Source organism: Lagenorhynchus albirostris, chromosome 19 (assembly GCF_949774975.1).
Source record: "Lagenorhynchus albirostris chromosome 19, mLagAlb1.1, whole genome shotgun sequence".
Taxonomy (NCBI): domain Eukaryota; kingdom Metazoa; phylum Chordata; class Mammalia; order Artiodactyla; family Delphinidae; genus Lagenorhynchus; species Lagenorhynchus albirostris.
The window spans coordinates 8,177,240-8,199,146 of NC_083113.1; the positions used below are offsets into that span (position 1 = coordinate 8,177,240).

Consider the following 21,907-nt stretch of genomic DNA (forward strand, 5'->3'; position numbering starts at 1 on the left):
CTGGACTCGTCCCCATTTTACGAACAAGAAAAGAGAGGTTCATGGGGTGGGAGGAAGGATTCCATTCCTTCCTCGTATGATCGTGGAGTCCCAATCTTCAGGGCTTTGAGTGTTGGGATCGGAATAGTTTAATGAGTCAGTCTCCTGAGCCCACATAGTGCCCAGGAAAGCCAGGAACCTCCAGCTGAGGCCGGGAGTTTTCTGACTAACGTAAGACAGCTGGAGGTTAGAGAACAAATGGCTCCTGGTCCGAAGATGTAAACGCGGAATCCCCATGTCCCATCAGACCACCACCAATGGAATGCTAACAACAGACAAAACTTAGGGCAAACTGTCACCTAGACACTTCTATAAGTTATTTACATGTACTAACTCATTTAATCTTCCTAGTAACCCCACAAAGTGGAAACGATTATCCCCACACTGTAGATGAGAAAACTGCAGCATCCAGGGTAGGGTTGCTGTCGGGGCGGGGTTTCTTCGACTGACAATAATCGTAACGAGAATCTCCTCCCGCTATAACTGTCTCCGGCAAAGGGAATGAAAGTTAGAGTTCAACGTGGCAAGAGGAAAAAATGTGTGAACAGGGAATCTACCCCCCCTACTGGCCTGCGTCTCATACTGCATCAGGAGAGATGAAGGTCAGAACAGCGGAGGGACCTTAGGAGCACTGTGTCTGGGAAGGGGCGGGGCTTATGACCAGGCGGAGCCAAATGCCCCGCCCACTTTGATAGGACGAGCCATTTCCGTCCGCGGAGAAACAGAGGCAGCAGCCGGCCGAGTTGCGAGCAGAGCGCCTCCGGCAGGCCCTCCCTGGTCGGAAGCGGCGAGTGAGCCAAGCGGCGGGCAAGGGTGAGCGTGGGGCCGAAGCGAGTGCGCGAGAGTTTCTCGGCCTTTGCCGTGGGAAGTTGGAGTCCGGGGTCCCGGAGGGAAGGAGTGGGGCGTTGTCGCCTGGGAAACGGCGCGAGCCCCAGGCCAACGAGTGGGTGGGATTTCCGGAGCCTTTAGCTGATGAGGGGAATTTTTGGTGTAGAGTGCGAGAGGAGGCGGGACTTCCTTTAGCAACTGAGGGCTGCCACTCAAACCTATTTACCTACTTTCCTTTAGGCCGGCTCCCAGGATGGCCAGGGTGGAGGCCCAGGGCCGCCTGTGGCTGGAGAGCCCCCCTGGGGGAGCGCCTCCCATCTTCCTGCCCTTGGGTGGGCAAGCCCTGGTGCTGGGCCGAGGACCCTTGACGCAGGTTACCGACCGGAAGTGCTCCAGAAACCAAGGTGGGCAGGGAGGAGTCTGAGCTGGAGGGGGTGTGGTCCGCTTCAGGAGCGGGAACACAGTCAATGGGAAAGGTAGTCCAGGAATTGCGTGGTGCAACCAGTCCTGAAGTTGGTAGGTGGCATGTGGGGAGCACAGGAAGAAAAAGGTTGTGCCTGACCTGGAACTAGCCAGACACCTTGGGCGGGAGCGGATGGAGTCAATCTCGAGACACTTTGTCACTGGGCAGAGGATACTCACAGGCCACCGGGAAGGCTTGAATCAGGCCACGACCCTTGTCAAGGAGAGAGCCGATCCTACGGAGAAAAGTGCATATTGCTAAGCAGAGATGGGTGGTAGAGGGCCAAGCCCAGAACCTGCATCTTGCCAAGGTCTGCGTTGTCAAGGAGAAGCCAATTCTATACGGAAAAATACCTGCCCTGCCCCTAGGCGAGGACCAGTGACACAGGCAGTCGTTAAGGCCTTTATCTGGGTACTGCATGTCAAGGAGTGAGCCAATTCTACTTAGAAATAAACTGATTCCTCCTGCCGGATGGGTGCTGTAGCCCCATACTGTGGTCTGAAGCTGGCCATGCTCCCCAGTAAGGAGGGAAGCAGTCACACAAGGATTCAGATCCTGACTCCACCCCCTCAATCCTCAGTGGAGCTGGTCGCTGACCCTGAGACTCGGACGGTGGCAGTGAAACAGGTACCAGTTCGTTAGTAAGGGGCCTGGGGGTGGAGTGGGGGTGGGGGGTGTGGAGAATCGCTACCCAGCGGGGAGCAGGCCCAATTGGGAAAATCTGATTCTGGGAGGGGAACAGGTGTGCCTGTTTCAGTGGGGTAAACATCCATACCCATTTAAATTGGGTAAGACTGGATGCTTATAACCTTCCCAGAGCCCTGATTGGTGGTACAGGGTGAGGAGGCGGGACTTAGGGGTCTGATTGGCTGGTGGAGAAAGGCGAGTCTTTTTCCGGGTTATTTGATTGGAGGAGGTTGCCGCTGGGGGTGGAGCCAGTTCCAGTCCTCCCTCTCTCTCTACAGCTGGGAGTTAACCCCTCAACTGCCGGGACTCAGGAGCTGAGAACAGGGTTGGAGGGTTCTCTGGGGGTGGGGGACACGCTGTATTTGGTCAATGGCCTCCACCCGCTGACCCTGCGCTGGGAAGAGGCTCACACGCCAGAATCCCAGCCAGACACTCCACCAGGCACCCCTCCTGTGGCCCCGGAGGAGGAGGAGGAGGAGGATGAACAGCAGAAAAAGCGGATAAGGAAGTCATCCCCTGGCTGGGAGAGCTTCCAGAAGCTGCTAGTGTTCACGGCACCTGGTGTGAAGCCCCGGGGCAAGGTGAGGCCCAAGCTGAGCGCTGAGGGAGCACAGCCCCTTATATGCAGTTAACACCCAAACAAAACTTAGCTCCTGTTTGGATTTTCATGGCTCTTGCCGTCCGAGGTGAAAAAGGCCAGGAGAAGAGGCTGGGTCGGATATGAAACCCATTTTAAAGATTGGAATACTGAGGGGCTCCGGAGGAATAGGAGATAGTAGAGTGAAGATTTCACTCTCTGAACTCAGTGTCCGAGATACATCTTTGCTGTGCCTTGTCCTTAGCTAAGATGTGTAGGCCCGCTGTGACTCAGTTTCTCCATCTGTAAGGGGTGGGTGGTAATAGTCCCCAGCTTGCAGGGTTGATGTGAACCAGCCTGTGAGTGAGGGGGATCAGAGGTGTAACAGTGCCGTTCTTCCTCTTTTCTGGGTAACGCCAGGTGGCCAGTTTTGATCTGGATGGGACCCTCATCACCACACGTTCTGGGAAGGTCTTTCCCACTGGCCCCAGTGACTGGAGGTGATAAGAGACAAGAGGAAGGGGTGGGTGAGGTGCACTCCGGGCCCCACGTCACGTTGCTCTTCCACGCCCGCCCTAGGATCTTGTACCGAGAGATTCCACAGAAGCTCCGGGAACTGGCTGCCGAGGGTTACAAGGTGTGTGTGCGCGTGCGCGCGTGGTGGCGGGTTCCCAGGGCAGGTCCGGGCCTGATGAGGAGGGCGCCGGCTGACACCTGTCCGCTTCCCAGCTGGTGATCTTCACCAACCAGATGGGCATTGGACGCGGGAAGCTGCCAGCGGAGTTGTTCAAGGCCAAGGTGGAGGCTGTGGTGGAGAAGCTGGGGGTCCCCTTTCAGGTATGGCTGTAAGGGAGGCTGAAGGGCTATGTGGAGGGACAGAGACTCTGAGATGGGGGCGGTGGGGGGGGGAACCTGGTAGGTGAGGGGGCCAGGCACAGGGACCCAGAGAGAGGGGAACAGAGACAGTGAGATGGGACAGAGGAGGGAACAGAGACCCAGGGAGAAGGTATGACATGGTGAGCCAGTTGGAGAGGTGGGGGGAACAGAGACCCTGGGTGAGTGGGGTGTGGGCCCCAGGTGGGGTTATGCTGACAAACCCATTGTAAGTGGCAAGTTCCAGGGCACCGGGCGCTCTCCTTGGATTGGTGAGGTTCTGGGTAGCATCCTTGGGACCCATGTGCCCTTGAAGGACTCTGGGTGCTGGAGGAGGAGCCAAGGATGGTGTCTAACCTCTGCCCCACCCACAGGTCTTGGTGGCCACGCACGCAGGCTTGTACCGGAAGCCGGTGATCGGCATGTGGGACCACCTGCAGGGGCAGGTGAGCTTTGAACTCCCAGTGGCTCTCCTCCCTCTGCGGCCCCTTGCTCTCTGCCCTGCCTCCCCACTCTGGGTCTCTGGTGCATGACCTTCCTCTCATCCCCTACCCTAGCCTGGCCTTCTCAGTTCCTTTGCTGTCGTGTCCTAGTGTTGATATGTGAGGCCGGTGCTCACAAACTGTGAAAAACTGGTGGAGAGAGAAGTCGCTCATGGATCCATTCATTCGTTTGGGTGTGCGTTTGTTCTGAAGTTCAGCAGCTTCTTGAGCTGAAAATATTAGTGAACAAGACAAACCTGCCTGCTGCCAGATCAGGGAAGGTGCATTGACAGATATGTGGAATAGCAGAGTGCGGATAAGGCAGGGTGTTGCTTTATCTACGGAGCTCAGCGAAATCCTCTCTGAGGTGCCCTTGAGTAAAGATACAAAGCTGCTGAGGGAGGGAGCCATGTGTGTATCTGAGGGAAGAGTGGTCCAGGTAGGAGTAACGCCAAGTGCAAGGGTCCTGAGGTGGGACCGAGCCTGGTGTGCTCATGGGCAGTGAGGAGGCCCGTGTGGCTGTACCTGAGCGGGTGAGGGGGAAAGTGAGGGGTATGAGGTCAGAGAGCAGGGGTCAGGCTCTCAGGCTTCGTGGGCCACAGGGAGGTGGCCACCGGGAGGATTGGGAGGAGAGCGTCCGGAGCCGCGGTAAGTGGGAACTTGCGCCCTCTGGCGGCCGTTTGGGGAACAGACGGGCGAAAGTGGAAGCCGGGAGACCCGGAAGGAGTGACCGAATATTCTAGAGACGTGCTGGTGGCCAGGATCGAGTTGGTGGTGCCGGCAAAGGGGGTGAGAAGTGGCCGGAGGGCGGGGCCGACAGGATTCACTGATGGATTGGGTGTGGAGCATAAGAGGTTAGAGATAGGCCTCCTGTGGGGCACAGACCAAGCTGAGCGTCCGGCAGGACCCGTTAGTGCCCTGGGGGGACAGATGTGTGAATAGGTTCTTTACTGCCTGTTGTCTATCACCTGTCCCTCCCCAGGCCAACGAGGGCGTGCCCATCTCCATCGGGGACAGCGTCTTTGTGGGAGGTAAGGGCCTGGGGGTGGGGAAATGTGTGGATCCGCAGGGCTGATGCAGGTAGGCTGGGGACCCCTGTCCCCAAGGTTCCTGGTGGAGACGGGTTTGTATCCTCCATGTGTTCCAGATGCAGCTGGACGCCCAGCCAACTGGGCCCCTGGGCGCAAGAAGAAAGACTTCTCTTGCGCTGACCGCCTGGTGAGGCTCGCTCTACCCTGTCCCTGCCCACCCCACCCCCCAGCCCAGCCACTACCCAGTCTGATGTGTGCCCTTGCCCCCAGTTTGCCCTCAACCTGGGCCTGCCTTTCGCCACGCCAGAGGAGTTCTTTCTGAAATGGCCCATGGCCCGCTTCGAGCTCCCAGCCTTTGACCCGGTGAGGCCCGCGGGGCGGGCTGGGGACAGGGTGGGGGACATGCAGGGATGGGGAGGGCGTCTCGCTCATCATGTCTGCCCCTCCCAGAGGACCGTCTCCTGCTCTGGGCCTCTCTGCCTCCCCGAGTCCAGCTCCCTCTTAAGCTCAGACCCAGAGGTGGTTGTCGCCGTGGGATTTCCTGGGGGTGAGACTCCTGCCCCTCAAAAGCCCCAGCTCTGCTCCGACTTCTCAGGCCCCCACTAATGCTGCGCCCTTCACAGCTGGGAAGTCCACCTTCCTCCAGGAGCATCTCGTGTCGGCCGGATACGTCCACGTGAACAGGGTAGGACATCCGCAGCCCCTCCGCCCCCACCCCCGAGAGCTGTCCTCTAGGTCTCTGCTCCCCCCGCATCTGTCCTTCTCTTTCCGGCTCTGCCCCCTGCCCCCAGGTCCTCTCTCCAGGTCCCTGCCCCCCTCTCCCTGCCTTTCCCCCTACCCTGGATCCCTAACCCTCTGTCTCTGGGTCTTCCTCTCTGGTTCTCTGTTCCCCTGGGTCTCCTGGCCCCCATCCGTGACCTCTTTCTGGGTCCCCCAGGACACTCTGGGCTCATGGCAGCGCTGCGTGACCACGTGCGAGGCGGCCCTGAAGCAAAGGAAACGGGTCGTGATTGACAACACGAACCCGGACATCCAGAGCCGAGCCAGGTACCGGGGTCCCAGGGGCGGCCTCTGTAGGGTGGGCCCCGGGCCCTTTGCCAGCCCCCCACTTCCCCGGCCCCCACAGGTACATCAAGTGTGCCCGAGACGCAGGCGTCCCCTGCCGCTGCTTCCTCTTCAGCACCACCCTGGAGCAGGCACGCCACAACAACCGGGTGAGCCGGCCTCCGCCTCCCCAGCCCCCCACAACATCCCGCCCGCCCCCCACCCCCTCGCCCCAGCCTGGCCAGCCTGACCTCCGCCCCCCGCAGTTCCGGGACATGACGGACTCCTCTCACATCCCCGTGACCGACATCGTCATTTACGGCTACAGGTAGGCGCTGCGGGCGGGGAGGGACGCCAGGTTGAGCCTGTACGTTGGGCCTCACCTCCACCCACCACCCTCTGCCGCCAGGAAGCAGCTCGAGGCCCCCACGCTGGCCGAAGGCTTCTCCGCCATCCTGGAGATCCCGTTCCGGATCCACGTGGCGCCGCAGCTCGAGCGGCTGTACCGCCAGTTCTCAGAGGGCTGAGCCAACGCCCACCCCCACCTGCTCCCCACCCCACAATAAATGCTGTTTTTCTTCATGTTTGACCAGCATTTTGCTCCCAGCCGGGCTGGGAGCACAGACCCACCGGCCTGGTCTCCCAGGAAGGCACTGCTGGCAACTTTGCCTCAAACTAAACCCTCAGCCCACCTTGGGGACAACTGCATCTCGCGGACGGGGGTTTCGGCTTCTCCAGCCTGCGGCTGCTGGCGCTCCACATGGGCGCCAGGGCATCCTGGCTGGCAGGGCCCGAGTGGAGTTCGCTGCACGCGGCTGCCAGCTGCAGAGCAAGCCCGGAGTTTTAGCAAGACTGACCCGGGGCCAAGAGCTGGAGCTCCGATTCCGTGAGAAATGAGGTGCTCTGCATGCTGGACTTGAACCCCAGGGCTATGGCCTGGACCTGCAGCAGCGAGGGGCGCCTGAGAGCCCGGCCAGGCCTGCCGCGTGCCACCAGTGCCAGAGGACTGGAACCGGCCTGGCATCGCTTTGTGTTTGCTTCCAGCTAAGTGAGGCTTATGGAACCCGCAGGACAAGGAGGGCAGCCTGGCAACGCCGGGAGTCGGGGGATGGACCCCAGGAGCAGCCGGCCAGCTGTGGAAAGACTCTGGAAGACACGGCCCAGCAAGCACCTTGCAGACCTGGCAGCTCCGTGAACTGCAGCTTCCCCTCCTGGCTCAGGTGACAGTGATCTCAGAGGTGACCCCCTCTCCTGCGAATGGTAGAAATGCACACTCCCAGGCCTCAGCCGTGTCAACACTCGGGGGTGGGCCCAGCCATCAGCCCCCGGGGACGGCACTCGGGTCTGAGGACAGCTGCTGTTGCGAGGGGCCTGGCCTCTCCCGAGCCAGGGTGCCTGGACAGAGCACAGTGGCCAAAGGGCTTTTAAAAGGTTTTATTGGGGAAACGTACAAGGGTGGGGACTGTCCTTGGAGATATCTCAGGACGCTGTCCTCCATCTCACTGGGCAGTTGCAGTCCCCACAGGCCTCTGCTCAGAAGCATCTGACCTGGGGGCAGGGGGCATAGTGGGAGGGACTGGACAGGTGAGGCTCCAGGGCCCCGGGCACAAGAAGAGCCTCTCCCTGCCCTCCCTGCCCCTGACTGGAAACTCCTGCTCCTGTCGCCGCCTGGTGGGGAGCGGGGCTGGAGTTTCCCAGGAGGCCTGGGACCATGGGGGATGCGCGTGCCTCTCTCTCTGCTCTGGTCTTCTCAAGGCTAGGGTCACACTACTTCCCGAACCCCAGGCAGTTCCCAGGGTCCATCCTGTCCTTGGCCCAGCTTCCACTCACCAGTCTCGGCGGGGCCTCGTCTGTGGCTCCTGGAGAGGCCCAGCCCGGCGGGGTGGCCCCTACCCCCCCATCTGTGCGAGAGGAAGCCAGGGAGGAGTCAGCGCGGGGTGGGGTGGAGGGGAGGGGACCGAGGCCCCGGCAGCGGCGCTCGCTCACCCCACGCTGCTGCTGCTCCTGCTCCAGGTTCCGCTGCAGGACCTGCTGCTGATTGGCGATGACGCGCCGGATGCCGTTGACGAAGTTGCTCTGGTCATGGGGGATGAGGCCGATGAAGATCTTCTTCTCAGAGGAGTACAGGAGCATGAGCACGCGGATCTCGCACGAGGCCTTGTAGGAAAAGTGCACGCAGCCGGCCTGGCGGTGTGGAGCACAGTGTCACGGGCGGGCCCTCAGCGCAGACGCTCCTCCCCATTGAGACACGGGCGCAAACCGCACGGGTCAGCGCCCTGGCAGACGGGCACCACGGAGCACGCTGGGCCTTCCCAGCCGCCGTCCTCAGCCCTGTCAACACTCCCACAGGACACCACAGGTGCCTGCGCGAGGACCAGTGAATGGGCTCTACAGCCGAGCCCAGGAGGCTGCCCGACGAGCTCCAGCGAGACTGTGGCCCCCACGCCGGCCAGCCAGTACCCAGGGTGCCCACGGGACCAGCCACGGCCGTGACCGCGACCACGCAGGAAGGCCGCGGCGGGGGAGAAACACCAGGGGCCAATCTGGCCCCAGGAGGCCGGGCTCCAGGGCTCCGTCCACTCTGCGACCCCCAGGCCAGCTGAGGGCGGGGAAGCTGGGCGGCGCTGATCCACTGCGATGCCGCCGTCACCGCGGCTTGGGACACGGCTCAGCATCACAGCGACCGCAGTGCCGACAGGCACCAATCGCTCCCTGACGCCTTTCACAGGATCCTCTCTCCAGGGCCCAGGGGTCACCGTCCCCATCTTACAGGTGAGCAAACCCAGGCTGAGAGCTCGGGGACTCGCAGGCCCCCAGAGCCAGAAGGGGTTATGCCTGCCCTCGGGCCTGTGTGCCACTGCAGGGGCCAGTGCTGACAGGCATCGAGGAGGAAGCCCCTCACAGCACGCCCGAGCCAACAGCCGAGGGAAGCCCGAGTGCGCCGAGGGAGCACCGGCCATGGGCCTCGAGGCCTTAGTTTCCCTGAGGGAATCCTGCTTTTAAACTCTTAAATAACCAGCCCCTCAAATGCACAGTGGCACAGCCATGATGACTTCGGCTGACTTAGAAACATTACGCTAATTCGAGGACAGCTATGACCTGGTACAGCAAACACCCACAAAGCGGACACAGACAGTTGCGGCTTCAGAAGCACGAGGGCCAAGCGCCTCACTTCACAGATGGAGAGACCGAGGCCCGCAGAGAGGGGAGAACTGGCCAAGGCCCACCAGCAGGTGAGCACCAGGGGCTTTCAGAGCTCGCTCCGGCTGGAGGCAGGCAGATGCCCTGCCTGGTGAGGGCCTTGGGAGCCTCAGGTTTTCCACCCTGTCCCCGGGGAAAGGAGCAAGAGGAAGGCGGCAGGTAAGAACCTGGGAGCAGAGTCGACGCGTGGGGTGATGTCAGCCTCAGCTGAGTAAACCCAGACAGAGCAGGGGGGGACAGCCCCGGGGGCCCAAACCAGACTTGGTCCAAGTTCCCGCCCAGCACTTGCCAGCACAGCCTCCGAGCCTCAGTTTCCCCATCTGAAAAATGGGGTCAGGATGGCCCAGAGCCCCAGGGGAGCCAATGTCCAGGCACAGAGCCAACACGCCTTCCCCACGGCTACCATCACACCCGGCCAGTTTTGGGGAATCGTCCGCTCTTAATCTCATTTCAGTTTTTAAACACCAAGCGGCTCTGGCTCTGTCTGTCCCACCATCAGCCCGGCCCTGGGCCCCACCAGCCCACTCACAAAGCCGTTGTCCATGATCCGGCACAGACTCTTCAGCGTCTCCAGGTCCTTGGTGAAGTGGAACTGCACCAGGCGGGAGTTCCGGAAGAGCGGCACCAGGGTGGTCTGCAGGGAGGCCCCGAGGTGGCTGGGCCAGGCGCCAGGGCCCCGCAGCCCCTCATGCCCACACGTCGGCAGGCCCCGCCCCGCCTACCGCCACTTGCTGGACAGGCAGCCTCCCCCAGGGCCCCAAGGTCGAGGCAAGCCGAGTGCCCCCTTCCCCACTCACCAGCAGCTGCTGCGGGATGAGCTGCATGTACAGCTTCCGCGGCCACTGCTCGGTCCTCCTGCAGGGATGCGGGGACGAGGGTCAGGAGGCCAGGCCTCACCGAGATGCCGCCCCCGCCCCCTGCCCGACACTCACAGGATCTCCCCTTGGTTCACGTAGATGTGCGACGGCAGCCACCTCTTAGACCGACTGTTAGGCTCAGGCCTGGGCTTTTGGGGGGTAAGAAGAGGGGAGCCGTCAGGAGTGGGAGGATGCCCTGGTCCTGAGGTCACCCAGGCCCGCCCAGGGCTCACCTCCTGCCACTCCATGACTCCACTCCATGCCAGGAACTTGTTGTTGACCATCTGGACAGGGCCCGCGACGCCACCAGGTCCCACTGCCTGGGGAGGAGACAGGTGGGCTGGTGCCCCCAGGAGTTCCCCAAAGAACGCTGCCCAGACCCCTCCACGCCCCCAGTCCGTCAGTCCCAAGCTTATCTACCTGCTGCCCCCAGGGCCCAGCCTGGCCCGGCCCGGCCTCTAGTCTGCCCACAGACCCAGAGGATTCCCCAGAGCGGGCCCTGCCCCTCACAGCACACCCCATGCCCTGGGCCAAGCCCCCGCCATCAGCCTGGGGGACATGGCTCACAGGGTCTGCCTCTAAGAACTGGGCGGCTGTATAACTTGCCACACAAACTGGGACACTTTTGGGTGAAGGGGTCACTGAAGAGCTGGTAAGGCGTGAGCCAGGATTTGAGGTCACCCTCCTGCCACGAGTGTGCCCGCCTGCCCATCCGCCTCCCTGCTCCCCATGGGCACCCCTCCTGCCGGGAACCACCCTGTCAGACCCCTCGACCCCCTCACCCTTCAAAGCCTCAGACACGTGTGGCGGCCGGGCCCAAGGGCACACCTGTTTGCGGGTGGTGATGACCTGCCGGATGGCATTGACGAAGCCGCTCTGGTCGTAGGGGATGAGGCCCATGAAGATCTTCTTCTTGGACGAGTACAGGAGCATGAGCACGCGCACCTCGCAGGGGGAGATGTGGGGGAAGAGCATGCAGCCCGCCTGTGGGTGGGGGTGGGGAGGGAACGATCATCACGGGACAGAAATCCTCAAGGTTAACACCAGGACCCTAAATGACTGGTGTGTAGCCAGAACGTGTCGTTCTGGGAGCCTGTGAACGTGCACCCTGGTGTCCCCCCCACCGTGACTCTGGGGTCAGGACTGGGGCCCCATGTGCCGGGTGAGGGTCCTGAGAGGGCTCCACCTGCCGCCCACGTGCCCCGAGGTCATCCCTGTCCTGTGGAGTTTGCTGCTGGGCCCCGCTGACAGAGGCCACCAGGCCCGGGGGTTAAGAGCACAAACGCAGGACCAGACTGCCTGGGAGTAACCCTGGCTCTGCTACCTCCTAGCTGTGTGACCTAAGGCAGGTCACCCCTGGACCTCAGTTTCCCCACGTGTAAAACAGCACAACAACGGCGCACAGAGTAAGCGCCACATAAACGCTCATTACACAAGATGCTACTGCCTCCTTGGTGGGACTGCGGGAGAGCCTGAGCCTCACAGACGTCCCCACCTGGGGTGTCTAGACAGTGGGGCATGCGCGTTCTCAGCCCCGGGGTCCGCTGGCTCAGGGACCCCACCCCTGGCCTTCCCTGGACCCACGTGCGGTCGGCCCTCCCGGAGCATAACCGGACAGGCCATGGAGGGCGCGTGCTGAGGTCCACCTTCCCTGCAGCCTGCGAGCCCCAGGCTCCAAGCAAACGGTGCTGAATGAAGGGGTGACCGGGCAGGCAAGAGACCCCACACCAGTCACAACCCAGAAGAAAAGGGGATCGCCCAGGCACTGAAGGGCAGCACACAGCGCCCCCCGGAGGCAGCCAGGAGCTGGAGGGTGGTCTGTCCCAAAGGGGACCAGGAAAGGGAGAGGACCCCAGAGCTGAGTCCTCCAGGCCAACAACCTACTCCCACCTCAACCCAACCCTTTCCCAGTACCTGCCGTCCCACAGCCGGAGCCCTGGGGGGTGGGGGCAGCGGCTGAAGCCTGGGCCCAGACCTGAGAGGCCTGCAGGGACCACGCCCACCATGTCCTGTGTCTGAATCCCCAATTTAACAATCTCTCCAGCTTGCACTTCCTGAGCACTCACAACGCCCTCAAGTCACCACCTCAAGTGCTTTACTCACTCCTCCCAGTGGCCCCAGGACCGCAGATGAGGAAACTGAGTCCCAGCAGACCATCTCCACTGCTGGCTCCCTCTTTCCTCCAGGCCACCCCAAAATGCCAAGTCCCTGCCATGTGCTATGGCCCCAACAAGCTCCTGGGTCCCAGGAGGGCTGGCCCAGGCCTCTCCCTTCGCTCCCGTGCCCGGGGGTGGCTCCACCTTGTCCGGGAGGCTGGCTGGGCTCCTCTGCTCTCCAGGGACAGGGAGGCCCCCAGGAGAGGTCACCCGGACCCTGCCACCTGCCTTGGGTTGTCCCAGCAGAGCTCTGCCTCCCGCCGTACTTGGTCACCACGGTGCTTCCAAGGGGCCCTTCTTGCCCTGTCCCCGCCCGTCCGCCCCCAGCACCCCCGCCCCACTCACAAAGCCGTTGCCCATGACGCGGCAGAGGCCCTTGAGAGAGTCGCAGTCTCTGTTGGTGAAGTGGAACTGCGCCAGCTGGGAGTTGCGGAACAGGGGGCCCAGGGTGGTCTGGGGGCGACAGGGGACAGCTGGGTCAGGGCCAGGCGGGTGCTCTGGGGCCAGGGCGGGCAGCAGAGGGTGGGGCCTCACCAGCAGCTGCTGCGGGATCAGCTGCATGATCAGCTTCTGCGGCCACTGGTCGGTCTCCCTGCGGGAAGAAGAGGGTCAGGGGAGCGGCCCTGCCACCCGCCCACCCGCCCCCTGCCCACCACTCACAGGTTCTCGCCCTGGTTCACGTAGGCCTGGCAGGGGAGGGCCCGCTTCAGCTTCGCCGTGGAGTCCGAGTAGGGCCTGCGCTTCTGTGGTGGGAGCGGAGGGGTCACTGGACACAGCCCGGGTGCCCAGGCCTGCCCCCACCTGCAGGGGCAGAAGGGACCCCGGGGCCAGCCCCCAGCCCCCCGCAGACTCACAAGAGGACCTGACGTGGACGCTCACCTCCTGCCACTCGAGGACGCCGCTCCAGGCCAGCAGCTTGTTGCTGAGCCGGTGCTCACCCACGGCCAGGCCCCCGAGGGCGAGCCCGGGCGAGGAGGGCCCGATGGGACCCAGGGCCCCGAAGACCCGAGCACCTTGCTGTGGCAGAGGGGGTAGGGAAACTGAGGCTGAGGGGCCCGCTAGGGGAGCTGTCCCCCACATACCCCAGAAGGGACATCCCAACATTGAGACCCCGATCCCCAGCTGCGAAACCCCCAGGGCCATCTCCAGCCCCTTCTCCAGGGCTGAGACCCTGAGTGGCTGCCCCCCGTGGCCTTTTCCTGCTGCCACCCAGGACGCTTCCCCGCCCCAAGGCTACTTGTCACCTCAACACTGGCCCATGCAGGGTCCCTGAAAGCTACCAGTTGCTTCCCCTTCCAGCCTTTGCTCCAGCTGTGCTCTCATCCTAGCGGGCCCCCCCCCACGTTCCTCAGGAGATGCTCCCCACTCATCCTCCCAGTGCTGATCAATTTTTGATTCCTCTATTGAGGTAACTCAGAAGCAGCTCTCTGGGGGTCCAGAGCCTCCCTGAAGCTCCCCCCACGACACACAAGCCAGCCTGGGCTGTGTCTGTCTGTCTGGCACACTGGTTTGCCCCATCCCATCCAAGCTCAAAACCCTTCCAAAGCTCCCCCAGGCCCTCAAGAGAAAATCCAGGGACTCCCCTGGTGGTCCCGTGGTAAAGAATCTGCCTTCCAATGCAGGGGACGCGGGTTCGATCCCTGGTCGGCGAACTAAGATCCCACATGCTGCGGGGCAACTAAACCTGCGTGCCACAACTGCTGCGCACGCGTGCCTCAAACTACAGAGCCCATGCGCTCTGGAGCCCGTGCACAACTAGAGAAGCCCGCGCGCCGCAACAAAATACCCCGCGTGCTGTGACTAAGATCCGGTGCAGCCGTAAAAATAAATAAGTAATTTAATTAATTTTTTTAAAAAAATAAAAAAAGGAGAGAGAAAATCCAGACTCTCCTCTCTGGCTCCCGCCAACCTCCCCAGCCAGCTGCCCGCCTCCCCTAGCGCAGCCCAGGCTGCAGCCACATCAGGCTGACCACGGGGAGGCGGGAAGGAACCAGAACTCTCCAGGGAGGTGGGGACACATTTACAACAGGGAGCCTGACAACACCTGGAAGGGTCTCTCAAACACAACGTCTTGAGAGCATCTGCAAAACACCAGAAGTCCCAGCAATAAAGCCAAGGAAAGCTACACAATTTACTCACAAGGCACTCTCCAGTTATCTTTTTTTTAAACCCAAAACATCTCAAAGCAAACAAGGGAAGGCTTTGAAACAGCCTGACAGCAGGAAACCGGTGAAAACCCTCCTAATAGGTGCCTCCAGGCAGCAGAAAAAAAATGGTTGTTACTTTTCATTTCATTACTAATCAGTATTTTCCAAATTTCCTATAAAGCACACAGGTGTCTTCTGCCCCAGAATAACAACAGGCAGGAAAAACTGTATTTTGTAGGGGCTTAAAAAGCAAAATAAAAACCTGAGCAAGCACACTCTCCCCCTGGGCAGGAGACTCTGGGATTCAGGCAACCGTGAGAGATCAGGAAGAAGAGCAGAGAGCATCCTGGTGTAAGAACACGGTCGGAGCGTCCGAGACGGAGAAAGACTGTTGTAGCCCTGGGCGTGTAGGTTACCACAGCCAGAGCCCATAACGTCTGAGAAAACCAGTTAAATCACACACCTGGAGGAGACTTTGGGATCCAGGTGAACTCACTTTAGGGCCCAGTTAATGTGTGCACCAGGGACACCTGTTTAAACTCTGCTTGTGTCTGGAGGCCAGTCTGACTACGTTTTAACCTGGGTGTAAAAACCAGCGATGCTTAAGCTCAGGTCTCCCCGAAAGCAGGATGCGTGTCAAGGTGGAGGACCACGTTTAAGGGCTAGACCTACGTGCAATCCTAAAGGAAATCTCACATCTGGGCAGGTGTGTGTAAAATGCCTCCCACACCTGTTCTGTTGCTCACTGCATAGGAAGCCTATTTAGTACCTGGAAGAAGAATGAAAGCTTTAAGATGTACGTTTAAGGACCCAGGAGGCGCTTCTGAACAAGCAGACATGAACGCTAAGGAACGGAGAAGGCAATGGAGTGAAGGATGATGTTTAAGTTTAGGGAGGTGTTCCGAGTCCGGGTACCTGAATATAAGATCCGAGAAAACCTGTTTAAGGCTAGTGTGGAGCTGCCACAGCTCCCCGATACGCACAATGTTGGGGCAGGATATTTAAGAAGGAAGCTTGAGCGCCAGGTTAGGGTAAAACGCGCATCTGGGCAAGCGTATCACGGCTTGGCTGTGCGTGAAACGTCGGGATATGTAGATTTACAGCTCCAGAAAAACCTTAAGAGTTTTGACAAGTATGTGCATCTTTTAGGTCTCGGGAAGCATGTGTAACTTCGCGTACCTGCAAAGCTGGATGTTTATGTTTAAGATCTGGACTTACTTGGCCTACTGCCATCAGTAAGGGCATCCAACATCTGGGCGAGCGTGCAAATAAACCCTGGGCGCACACGCCACGGGCGCCGTACAGACGCGTGCGGGCCCGGGGAGAACGCCCCCGGGGGTGCAACACCTGGGCGCGCCAGTGCGAGACGCGGGGCCCTCTCGCCGCCGTCCCCCCAGCCCCCTCCCCCATTTCCAGATTTCCTGCCCGGAAAGCGAGCAACTTTCCAATTGGAAAAACAACAACGCACGCCGGCCGTCCGCCCGCCCCCCACCCCGCGTTTAAATCGGGTCGCGGAGTCAGCAGTAATTTGAGCCCTTCCCGCCCCCGTACCCCACCCTCGCCACCCCATCCCGAATGCGAAACAAAGGGGAGAGCCCGGCGCGTACCACCCAGGGGGGTTCACAGGGAAGCCGGCCCCAGGCGGGACCACCCTTCGGGTCACCGGAGAAACCCCCGAGGGGGGAGGCCGCGGACAAAGACGCCAGTCCGGGAAAGGGGCCGGCGGGGGCGGGGCTGTGGAAAGCTCTGGAAAAAGGGCGGGGGGCTCACCATGGGAGGGGCCGAGCGAGCCCGGATCCGCGGCGGCTGCGGGCCCCGGGGGCTGGCCGGCCAGGAGCGCGAGCGGGCGGCGCGCACCGTGAGGTGCCGCAGGGGGCGGCCGCGACCCCCGAGGGGGCCCCCAGCGCCGGAGCGGTGTGGGGCACGGCGCGGACGGACCATGGCTGGTGCAGGCCGAGCGAGCTGGGGGCTCCACCGACTGAGAGGCGCGGGCGCGCGGCTTAGGGGGGGAGACAGGCTGGGCTGTACCAAGCGTGGGGGACGCACCGCCGGAGACGGTCGCTGTGGCCAAACCACTGCGGCGAGCAGGGGAGTGCGGCGCGTACCAATAGCGTCCGCAAGGGGGCGTGGCCGGGGTGTACCAAAATAGGGCTGGGGGAGCCCCGGGAAAAGGGTGTGGGGGGCGGGGAATACGGCAATTGGAAGATACTATGGGTCGCTCGAGCACGGAGGGGAGGAACTGAGAGGACGTGAGAGAAACCACTTCAGGGGGGCGCGGCTGGAAACACAGACCGAAGGGTGACCGGAGGAGATGAACGTAGAGGGTGATACCAAGTGGGCTGGGGGGGGTGGCAGGGGAGACCGTGCCCCGAGACCCAGACCTGCGGAGCCGGGAGCATCGAGACATGTAAGGAAAAGGAGGAATAATAGGCCTAGGGGCCAGGGAACCTACCTAGAAGTTCGGGAATACGGGTCGTACAAGGCCTAAGGAGAGGACTTAGGGTTTGAAGACAGTGACGTGGCTAGGTGGGCAGGGGACCACAACTCCCAGCGGCCGCCGGGCGGCGTGGGCGGAGCCAGAAACCCCAGGAGACGCCGCCGGTCACAGCTGCGTGCCCATTGGTCCCCGGGCCCTAGGCTCCGCCTGCCTCCCTCTGCATCTCCTTGCCACTCGCCTCTCGGGGCCATTCATTGATTCGCTCATTCACTCAGCGATTAAAGGACTGCGTGTTCACTTACTAGTAGTTGTGTAAGATTTCCTGCTTCAATTTCCTTGTTTCTTAAATGTGGATAATAGCTAACCCTAAGATGGTTATGAGGATCATATGAGTTAATAAAGTATTAGGATCGGTATCTGGCACAGTAACGACCTAAATTGTAGTTTTTCTCCTTTTAAAATCATTATTAGTACCATTTCCAGTTCTGTGCTGGGCAACGAGTATACCGTGGTGACCAAACAGACCAGGTCCACTGGAGAAAATAAATAATCGCAGTTTGTGATAAGTGTTATAGAGAAAATGCACAGAAGGGTGGGATGGTGACCGTGAGAAGTCAGGAAAGTGACCTTTAGGCAGCCTGCAACTCCACATAGGCTGGAAGAGTGTGCTAAGATGAGGGAACAGCCAGGGCACATATCCTGAAAGTGGAAGGAAAACAAGGGGGGCCAGTATGGCTGGAGCAGAGTGACAGTGGAGGAGAGCTGTGGAAGTGTAGAGTGGCCAGGTGCCACAAGCAGGGTCCTATAGCCTTGGGATGGAATTTGGATTTTAGTCTCACTTTGCTGGGGAACCAGCAAAAGGTTTTTTACCAACGAAGGGACATAGTCTCATTTACATTTTAAACAAATCATTCACAGGATGCATAGAGTTATGCACACAATGTCACTACAAGTCTACAGAAGAAGCTGGGATCCAGAGTCACCTCTGAGGAGAGAAGGCAGCAGATGGAGTGGGGAAGGGTCACAGGAGTGGAAAGGAGACTCAGTTTATTCTTTTAGACTATTTGGAATTCTTCCCATATACAAATGTTGCCTATTGAAAAATAATTGTTGATATATTAACATCTTTTTTTAAGGATCCCTCTGGCTGTGTTGAATATAAGATTATAGGGGATAGTGGAGCAGGAGGGCAGAGAAGAGACTATGGCAATAATCCAGGTGAGAGGCACAGGTGGGCTGGATCGCAGGCAGGGTGGCCGCAGTAGAAGTGGTCACTTTCACAATTTATTTTCAAGCTGGAGCCAAAAGGACTTGTGCAGAGAGTGAATGAAAGAGAGGGGTGAAGAGATGCCAAGGTTTTTGCTTGTACAGAAGTGTCATTTTGTGAAAGGGAAATGACTATGGGAGGGGGGGGAGATGGAAATATCACTTGTTTCTATGAGGTACATTTAAGATGTTGACTGAACAATTTGGATAGGGGAGTCTGGAGATATAATTTCGGGAGCCTTCAGTGTTGGAATTGATGAGAATGAATGAGAGATCACGAGGAGGTGTGTGTGGACAAAGACTGGGACACTCCATCCCTTCAGAGGTCAGATCTATGAGGGGCAACTAGCAAATGAGAGGACAGACACATGAAATTTGAGGAGAAGCCCCAGGCAAGGTCATATTTCTCATCCTTGCTTGCCTGACCCACTAAGCTGCTTGCCCAAGGGTTTCCCAGGGCTGATGGTGCCCCAACCTGAGCCCCAAATCTGGCCTGGATTGTGGCCAAATAGGGAACCAGTGCTCACTGGACCCAGACTGCAAGTTTGATATCAACAGTTACCTCCAGAGCCCTGACAATGTCAGGACACCCCATCGCTGGCAGCAGGAAGGAGAAAGAACTGTAGGGGCAGAAGCCTCCTTCTCTTCCTTAATCTCCCTAAATCCTCAGTTCTCACCATTCTTAGCGGTCCAAGCCATTGTGATCTCTTGCCTAGGTAACAGCCTCCTAATTCTTGCCACCTTGACTCTCATTCCGCTAATCAAAACACTCCAATGGCTTCCCAATGCCCTTAGAATTAAATACAAACTCTCTCTAAAGCCCTGCATGGTGGGACCCCTACTGCTCTCTTCAGGCTGATCTCTTCTGTGCCCTTTCTGTCCTCCACCTAGTTGATGCCTTCCCGTCCCTCAGATCCCATCAGGACACATGTGTTGGTATGAATTCCTAGGATTGTCTAAGCATGGAGAAAGGTGTGCCAGGATACACTCCAGCATGAGCAAAATGGCAACATGTCAGAATGTGAAATGAAAACACAGGCTGAAATTCTATTAGTAATATTACAGTACAGCTCTCTGAAACCATCTAGCTTACCCAATTTGCCAGTTTGCAAGCCACTGTTCATTTATCTGTAAAACCTACCCAGCCTAGCTGGCTACTATTATGACAAAGCAATTCTGCTCCCATCTGTTAAGCTGTACACTTCCTGAGGAGTAGCTGTTACCAAACCTGTTTATGCCAGCCATGTTTAAGTTAATAACTTAACCCTATCAGATAAATGAAATATTAATGCAAGAGAGTTGTTTGTATGCAAAGCAGGTTGCCTGCATTAGAAAGAATAAAAGTGAGCTACTTAAAAAAAAAATAAAATGCTGCCAAATTAGATGCAAGCAAAGCAACCGTAAATGATTAAACGGAAAAGCTCATAAAAACCTAGGAAGGTCCAGCCTGCAGTTTGCTTGATAAGTGTCTTTAGGTTCTCAAGTCACTTTTTATTTTAAATAAATTTATTTATTTTTGGCTGCGCTGGGTCTTCGTGGCAGTGCATGGCCTTTCTCTAGCTGCGGCGAGCGGGGGCTACTCTTCGTTGCATTACGCAGGCTTCTCATTGTGGTGGCTTCTCTTATTGCAGAGCTCGGGCTCTAGGCACGCGGGCTCAGTAGTTGTGGTGCACGGGCTTAGTTGCTCCGCGGCATATAGGATCTTCCTGGACCAGGGATCGAACCCTTGTCCCCTGCATTGGCAGGTGGATTCTTAACCACTGCACCACCAGGGAAGTCCCTCTCAGGTCACTTTTTAAAAAGAACTGGAAATGATAAATGACTTTGTGGTTTATGGGTGCAGTTTATACAAGCATGTGACGTTGTATGAGAACTGGGAGACGTATACTTAAAGAAAAGGTCTTGGGTACTCCCCTGGTGGCACAGTGGTTAAGAATCTGCCTGCCAATGCAGGGGACACGGGTTCGATCCCTGGTCCGGGAAGATCCCACATGCCATGGAGCAACTAAGCCCATGTGCCACAACTACTAAAGCCCGCGCACTCTAGGGCCCGTGTGCCGCAACTACTGAGCCTGCGTGCTGCAACTACTGAAGCCCACGCACCTAGAGCCTGTGCTCCGCAACAAGAGAAGCCACTGCAATGAGAAGCCCGCACACCTCAACAAAGAGTAGCCCCCACTGGCCGCAACTAGAGAAAGCCCACACACAGCAACGAAGACCCAGTGCAGCGAAAAAACAACAACAACAAAAAGGTCTTGGTTCTACATAGAGGGAAGAGATGAATGTCTTTCTAAAATGTTCTTGATGAAAATAAAACATTTAAAGTGTTTAGACGTTCATTAATGCTATCTGCCATATTCTTCTAACTCCCCACTGGCCCAGCAATTGAAAAGATTGCACTTCCTGACCCCACTACATTTGAGTGGGGCCATGTAATTAATTCTGGCTAACGAGGTATGGGCAAAAATGACACATGTGAATTCAGTCTGGAGCATTTAATTACTGGTGCCAGACCAGAGCACTCTATGCCTTTCCCATGCCACTTGGCAATGTTTGAGATCTCTCAGCATGGGCTCCAAGCTGATCCTCCGTGTAGCGAGAGTGAGAATATCCACCTTTTCTATTTCAAGCCGCTGCAGTTTGGGGGTTGTTTGTTATTGCAGCATAACCCAGCCTATCCTGACATAGAAATGTCCTTTTCAAATAATCCTGTTTAACCAGTCTGATTGCTTTTACTGAAAGGGCAAGCTGGGAGTACAAATAGATGTGTATGTGGCATAGACAAGGACATGAAGACAACATGGACAAATAACACTTTATACTACAAAGTGGGAGTAAGGTGATCTCTACCTTGAAGTTTCTCTTTTGTTTGTTTTTGCAATTACAAAATAATGTTCTTAAAAATTAAGGGTCTGAAAAAAAAAATTAAGGGTCTGCCTGATACATACTCTTCAAGCTCTATACATTCTTCCTTAAGCTTTCTCATCATGATTTGTAATTATCTGTGTCTCCCACATTTGACTGGGAGCTTCTTAAGGACAAAGACCATGTCTGGCGTATTCACAGCTATATTCCAAGAACCCAGCACACAGCTCTCTGGGTCTAAGTGTACAACCCCCTAGAACACCCTCCACACCTCTAGAGAGGTTATGTAATGTGTTTACTCTCCCGTTTCCCCTTCCGGGGCGCACCAGGAAGCCACCTGTCCCAGCTTTCCCTGCAGTAGGAGGGGAAGATTGAGTTCTCACCTGTGGGAGCGTATGCCATGAGCATCATGACGTCACGAGCGAGCGTCACTTCCGGTCCCAGGCCGGTAAGAGCCAGTGTTCGCTCCCCGTGCCCTTGCTCTATTGCTCTTTCCAGTGTTGGAGACTAAAGAGGGTTTGGTTATTGAACGGAAGCAGCAGGACCCCCGAGTCACTGTTGGAGAAGAGCCGCCAGAGGGAACAGCCTGACCCAGGCTATCATGGTGGGGCAGTGCCAGAGGGAGGTAAACCCTCTGTTAAACCAGTGAGATTTAAGGATTTGTTAACATTAGTCTGATCTGACCACACACACACACACACACACACACACACACACACACACACACACACACACACACACACAGGGCTCTTTAATCCTATTTGTCTACCCACCACATGTGCTCTGTAGTCTGTAGTCTCCAGGCCTTCGTTTACACTGTCCCCTCTACCTACTGTGCCCTTCCCTTTAGTTGTACCTATCAAAGGATGACCCATAATAGCATGTACTTTTCATTAAGCATGAAACCGGGAGTTCTCATTCAATTCCCACAAGGACCCTTCAAGGTTGGCTTAT

The 21,907-nt window shown here is 58.1% G+C and overlaps 2 protein-coding genes across 6 annotated transcripts; one reads left to right on the forward strand and one right to left on the reverse strand.

The window, feature by feature from the left end:
* Positions 1 to 43: 43 nt before the first annotated feature.
* Positions 44 to 11,520, forward strand: PNKP (polynucleotide kinase 3'-phosphatase). Of its 4 annotated transcripts, none has more exons than XR_009537166.1 (19): positions 44 to 852; positions 1,108 to 1,271; positions 1,911 to 1,957; positions 2,296 to 2,598; positions 3,015 to 3,094; positions 3,174 to 3,231; positions 3,324 to 3,431; positions 3,842 to 3,913; positions 4,932 to 4,980; positions 5,097 to 5,167; positions 5,251 to 5,343; positions 5,431 to 5,527; positions 5,604 to 5,665; positions 5,918 to 6,194; positions 6,291 to 6,352; positions 6,434 to 7,244; positions 8,038 to 8,796; positions 9,060 to 9,257; positions 9,680 to 11,520. XR_009537166.1 is itself a non-coding variant. In XM_060131485.1 (17 exons), the coding sequence occupies exons 2-17, from the start codon at positions 1,121 to 1,123 to the stop codon at positions 6,549 to 6,551; spliced, it is 1,569 nt and encodes a 522-aa protein (XP_059987468.1). In that variant the 5' UTR covers positions 44 to 852; positions 1,108 to 1,120; the 3' UTR covers positions 6,552 to 6,606. The 4 variants fall into 4 exon arrangements, 1 of the variants encoding a protein (XP_059987468.1); XR_009537167.1 differs by having other exon boundaries at positions 44 to 641; positions 735 to 852; positions 9,060 to 9,693; XR_009537168.1 differs by having other exon boundaries at positions 9,117 to 9,693.
* On the reverse strand, positions 7,444 to 16,458 carry PTOV1 (PTOV1 extended AT-hook containing adaptor protein). 2 transcript variants are annotated; one of them, XM_060131507.1, is made up of 13 exons: positions 16,156 to 16,458; positions 13,118 to 13,255; positions 12,899 to 12,981; positions 12,773 to 12,830; positions 12,584 to 12,691; positions 10,911 to 11,066; positions 10,316 to 10,402; positions 10,158 to 10,231; positions 10,023 to 10,080; positions 9,755 to 9,859; positions 8,011 to 8,208; positions 7,855 to 7,925; positions 7,444 to 7,572 (listed from the first exon to the last, which is right to left on the reverse strand). In XM_060131507.1, exons 1-12 carry the CDS (start codon positions 16,324 to 16,326, stop codon positions 7,914 to 7,916), a joined length of 1,248 nt encoding a protein of 415 aa, XP_059987490.1. In that variant the 5' UTR covers positions 16,327 to 16,458; the 3' UTR covers positions 7,444 to 7,572; positions 7,855 to 7,913. The 2 variants fall into 2 exon arrangements, with proteins under 2 accessions (XP_059987490.1, XP_059987491.1); XM_060131508.1 differs by lacking the exons at positions 13,118 to 13,255; positions 16,156 to 16,458 and adding an exon at positions 13,093 to 13,113.
* Positions 16,459 to 21,907: the final 5,449 nt, after the last annotated feature.

Coding starts and splice junctions, on each gene's coding strand:
- PTOV1 (XM_060131507.1), bottom strand. CDS start 16,326: ATGGTCCGTCCGCGCCGTGCCCCACACCGCTCCGGCGCTGGGGGCCCC. Junction 11,067..12,583: donor GCGTCATGGGCAACGGCTTT/GTGAGTGGGGCG, acceptor CCCCACCCACAG/GCGGGCTGCATGCTCTTCCC. Junction 10,232..10,315: donor GAGTCATGGAGTGGCAGGAG/GTGAGCCCTGGG, acceptor ACCCCCCAAAAG/CCCAGGCCTGAGCCTAACAG.
- PNKP (XM_060131485.1), top strand. CDS start 1,121: ATGGCCAGGGTGGAGGCCCAGGGCCGCCTGTGGCTGGAGAGCCCCCCT. Junction 1,958..2,295: donor GGACGGTGGCAGTGAAACAG/GTACCAGTTCGT, acceptor CTCTCTCTACAG/CTGGGAGTTAACCCCTCAAC. Junction 4,981..5,096: donor GGACAGCGTCTTTGTGGGAG/GTAAGGGCCTGG, acceptor CATGTGTTCCAG/ATGCAGCTGGACGCCCAGCC.